The sequence below is a fragment of the Tarenaya hassleriana genome, unplaced genomic scaffold (assembly GCF_000463585.1).
Source record: "Tarenaya hassleriana unplaced genomic scaffold, ASM46358v1 Cleome24, whole genome shotgun sequence".
Taxonomy (NCBI): Eukaryota; Viridiplantae; Streptophyta; class Magnoliopsida; order Brassicales; family Cleomaceae; genus Tarenaya; species Tarenaya hassleriana.
Genome location: NW_010965696.1, coordinates 1,238,227 through 1,243,007, shown reverse-complemented (window position 1 = coordinate 1,243,007; position 4,781 = coordinate 1,238,227). Strand labels below are relative to the sequence as shown.

The 4,781-nt window shown below is 43.5% G+C and overlaps 2 protein-coding genes across 2 annotated transcripts in view; both read left to right on the top strand.

Annotated features, from left to right (window-relative positions):
- Positions 1 to 1,138, top strand: part of LOC104816078 (telomere repeat-binding protein 5-like) — a 4,013-nt gene extending 2,875 nt beyond the window's left edge. The window contains exons 8-11 of the mRNA XM_010544747.2: positions 6 to 178; positions 278 to 493; positions 601 to 664; positions 755 to 1,138. Coding sequence (XP_010543049.2) covers positions 6 to 178; positions 278 to 493; positions 601 to 664; positions 755 to 946 — 645 coding nt within the window. The 3' untranslated portion in view covers positions 947 to 1,138. The remainder of the gene's footprint in view (positions 1 to 5; positions 179 to 277; positions 494 to 600; positions 665 to 754) is intronic.
- Positions 1,139 to 2,418: 1,280 nt separating this feature from the next.
- Positions 2,419 to 4,781, top strand: part of LOC104815784 (scarecrow-like protein 34) — a 2,952-nt gene continuing 589 nt past the window's right edge. Inside the window, exons 1-2 of the mRNA XM_010544340.1 lie at positions 2,419 to 2,562; positions 2,777 to 4,740. Coding sequence (XP_010542642.1) covers positions 2,822 to 4,740 — 1,919 coding nt within the window. The 5' untranslated portion in view covers positions 2,419 to 2,562; positions 2,777 to 2,821. The remainder of the gene's footprint in view (positions 2,563 to 2,776; positions 4,741 to 4,781) is intronic.

Sequence of the window (4,781 nt, the reverse complement as noted above, 5' to 3'; positions counted from 1 at the left end):
GAAAGAGAGTTAGAGATGACAATAAAATGCTTCTTCAGACCGGAGTCTCTCTAGACAGTCTTTCAGATGCTTTAGGGTTTTGTCTTGAGCCTAACCCTTCCCGATCCGCTAAACCCTTTTGTCCCGAAGATTCTAACTTTCTGCTTCCTTGTAATGCACCTCCTCAACCCCTGACCAGGTAAGCCTCACTTATAAAGACGGCTTTTTTCAACGGATTTTTGCTCTTTATGTTTCTTTTCTTAACTAGAAACGATAACTCTTTGTTCCCATCACTCAGGAGCCGTAATGAACACAGACCATCTGCACCCAAAGCAATGTCGGAGAACTCAAGAGCCTTGGTTCCTGTCCCGCCTCTGAACGCTGAGACCATAACGGTAAATCTGCCACGGAAACCAAAGCGGTGTGAGGTGGCACAGCGCAGAATCCGTCGACCCTTCTCTGTTGCAGAAGTAGAAGCCCTTGTCCAGACCGTCGAGAAGCTTGGCACTGGAAGGTAACGAGGTTAAAAAGTAAAAGGACAAAAAACATCAGAAATGACCACAGTGAAAGTACCACCCCGGTTTGTTCTGAATTTGATTGTTTTCATAACTATCTTTTCAGGTGGCGCGATGTGAAGTTGCAAGCTTTTGAGAATGCAAAGCACCGGACATACGTGGATTTAAAGGTAAAAAACCCTGACATCACCAGTTACAGATCGAAAACGGAATGCCATAACACGTACGAAGGCGATGATCTGTCTTATTGAAACTTGCAGGACAAATGGAAGACGCTGGTTCACACTGCGAGAATATCGCCGCAGCAAAGGAGAGGAGATCCTGTTCCACAGGAGCTCTTAGAGAGAGTACTGACGGCTCATGCCTACTGGTCTCAGCAACAAGGGAAACCTCATCATCATCATCATCACCAGATTCCGACACAAAGGCTGGAGACCAGGCTGGTTCTCTAGTCATGGATTCTTTTAAGACAACCTCGCGATCCGAAAAAATGGGCATCGTGAGATGAATCTGGGTTTCTTTCTTTTTTGGTCCTTCCTATACATTTGTTCTGTTCCTCGTGTTGATTTGATGTAAAAGAGAAAGGAGATGAAGAAAGAAAACATACAGTGGGGTGGAAATAGAATCGTGTATATGTTTCGTCTGATTGGGTTCCCGCTTAAACGGTTTCTTGCGTCGCAAGAAATTGATTCTCTAGGGTTTATGTTGGCAGCTTCGTTCAGACAATGACTAGCATCAGATACTTGTGAGAGATTCGTTCATTTGGTGCAGAGTTAGGGCTTTTTGGACACAGTCTGGTTTGTGATAAGGTCTGTGTGATAACTGTTTAACATTAGAAATCCCCCGTTGTATTACTAAGGCTATTATTATAATTAGCGCTAAAAATAAATTCCCTATAATAAATAATCTGGTACGGAATAAGGCAGCATTGCAACTTAGTTCCTTAATTAAAGCAAAGTCAAAGTCATCGAGATTTGTCGGAAAACAAAATACTCCTTATGTTACTGTTGCAGAGGATATTTTTGGTCGCAGAACAGATTTATATTTAGATTTAGGTGATTTTTTTAAGAAAATTTCTAATTTAATCTTTAATTTAAATACATTATTTCAATAGGGTATTAATGAAAATTGTGGTTTAATGAAAGTATGTATGACTTTTTACATTTCTTTAAAAAATGAGAAAAAAATTTAAAACTATATTTAATTAGAAACAGAGGGAATATAAAAAGAACAATAATTAATAAAGCGATGGTACTATGATGCTCGCTCACCGTGTTTGCTCTGCCCTCCAGCTGGAAAAACACGTGTTCATTTTATTTTTCTGTAAACAGCATGTGGGGTCCAAATATTCCACCTGCTTTGCAAATGATATTAAAATTTTCATATATAACTGTAATTCTTTGATTGAATCTCCTTTCCATTTCACTGTATATTATTTTTCTTTTCTGACATATTTTATCTTTTGCGTTTTTTTATTTTTTATTTTTTATACTATATCCAATATCAATATTATTATTGACCCAATTAATTTTTTCTTGTTCCATCACTTACGTGTTTATCATTGATTAGTAACAAAAATACTTGGAAAACATTTCGAAGTATCCAATAGAAATCAAATATTGATGGTTTTTTATAAAAAAAAAAAATAGGTTCTTTAATATATGAATATGAACCATTCATTGGAGGAAATGGATATTATTATTATTATTATTATTATTATTATTATAAAATGATATTGTAGTGGGCACTGGGCAGAGGTGGAAAATAAACAAATATTTGGGCCCAGGCCCAATAAAGATGCTCGAAAGTCGAGAGACCCGAAGACCAGGTTGTCTCCCCTCTCGTCTATTTTCTTGCACATGCATACGCTTCTAGCTTCGTATCCACATATAAATAAATAAATAAATATACACATGCATGCCAATATTTATATTTATGTTGTATGTATCTGTAATGATCTAAAGTTCAGTGCTTTATTTGTTTCCAGGGGCTAAATTCTAAAGTTCACTGTTTTCCCTCGACGTATTGGAGTTCTCCATTTTTTTTTCTTTCTTTTTTTTTGACAGAGGTAAGCAAAAGACTCGAATTTGATGTTCCTATTATCTGGGCGTTTCGATTCACGGCTTATGTTCTCATCTTTTGTTTATATGTTATCAAGTTGCAGACTTTTTTTTTTTGTTTTGTTTTTTTTTTATGTTTATGGTTTTTACCCTTCGCTTGTCTTCTGTTCTGCCATTGTGGTTTCTTCCCTGACTTCAGGGTTCTTGCTGTTTCGATGATAGGTTATGCGGCGGAAGGGAATCCGGTTTGATTAGGGTTTCGTGCTGATGGAATCGAACTTCTCAGCGGCTCTTACTATGGGTCTTGATTGTTATAATGGTAAAATTTCGCCAACTCCGATTCCGGATCTGGGTTTTGGTGTTCCTTCTTCATCTGATTTCATTCCATACCCTAGTTTCATCACTGATACACCTTCCGTTTGGGTCCCGACGCGGGATGAGTGGTCTCCTTCATCGGGCGACGAGACCGACTCGTCGAATGCCCTTCTGAATTACGTGAGCCAGATCCTCATGGAAGAGAGCATCGGAGATCAACCTTCTATGTTCTACGATTCCTTGGCCTTACAGCAAACCGAACAGATGCTGCAGCAAGTGATCAGCGATTCACGAGCTCAATCCTTTATTCCCCACGGCAGTCTAGCTTCGATGGGCAGTGATGATTTGTGGAGATGCGACAGCAGTTCCAGCTTCGACGCAGGTTGTTCTGCAGATGCTGTCGGGGTCAGTGATCGTCCTGGTGATTCCGAATTCGAGTCCTGTATAGTGTTTCCGGGATCAACAAACATGCTCGGTGATGGGCTGATCGGGAATGAGATTCTGGTGAGGAGTATGTTCAGTGATGCGGATTCGGTTCTGCAGTTCAATAAAGGGTTAGAAGAAGCTAAGAAGTTTCTTCCCGGCAGCGAGAAAATGTTCCCGGCGAGGGATAGGGAGAGAAACGAAGGAGCCTTCGGAATGGTTCGGGTCAAGGAGGAGACTGGTTCGGATGTATTGAGAGTTAGGAAGACTCAGGAGTGGAAAGAATTGGATCTCGAGGAGGAAAGCAGGAGCTGTAAGTTATCGGCGTCGAATGTAGAAGAAGACGGGAATGTGACGGAGATGTTCGATAAGGTTTTACTCCTCGACGCTAAATTCGATCCACCGACAGTCATCGAGAGTGAAAAGGCTTCAGACGGGTCAGGAGGGCGGGGGGAGAAGCCTCGGGGTAAGAAAGAAGGGAGGAGGAAGAAGAGGAACGAGACGGTGGATTTCCGTACGCTTCTTCTTCTATGTGCTCAAACCATTTCCGCGGGTGATAAAGGGTCGGGCCTGGACTTACTTCGGCAGATAAGGCAGAAATCTTCGGCTATCGGGGATTCATCTCAGAGGCTCGCTCACTGCTTCGCCAACGGACTCGAGGCACGCTTGCACGGGACCACCAGCTCCGTGACCCCGACGTATTACGGTTCGTTAGCCTCAAAGAAGAAGATGACGGCTGCAGATATTCTCGAAGCGTACCGAGTTTATCTCTCGGCTTGTCCGTTCATAACGTTGATCTATTTCTTCTCGAACAGGATGATCTTAGACGTTGCCAAAGATGTTCCGGTTCTTCATATAGTCGATTTCGGAATTCTTTACGGTTTCCAGTGGCCGATGTTCATCCAGTACATAACGAACAAAAAGTGCGGACCGTCAAAGCTACGGATTACGGGTATCGAGCTTCCCCAAGGCGGGTTTCGCCCGGCAGAGAAAATACAGGAGACGGGTAGGAGATTGGCGGAATACTGCAAACGGTTTGGAGTCCCGTTCGAATTCAACGCAATTGCATCACAGAACTGGGACACCATCCGGATCGAGGACCTCAAGCTCCGGCCGAACGAGACTCTCGCGGTCAACTGCGGGCTCCGTTTCAAGAACCTTCAAGACGAGACAGCGGGCGAGGAGAACTGCCCGAGAGACGCCGTTCTGAGGCTGATCCGCAGGATGAACCCCGACATCTTCACCCACTCGATCATAAACGGAGCGTTCAACGCGCCGTTCTTCACGACGAGATTCAAACAGGCGCTGTTCCACTACTCTGCGCTGTTCGACATGTTCGATTCGACGCTGCCGCGGGAGAATCGGGAGAGGATGAGGCTTGAGAGGGAGTTCTACGGGAGGGAGGCGATGAACGTGATAGCGTGCGAGGGGGCGGAGCGGGTGGAGAGGCCGGAGACGTACAAGCAGTGGCAGGGGGGGGGGGGGAGGG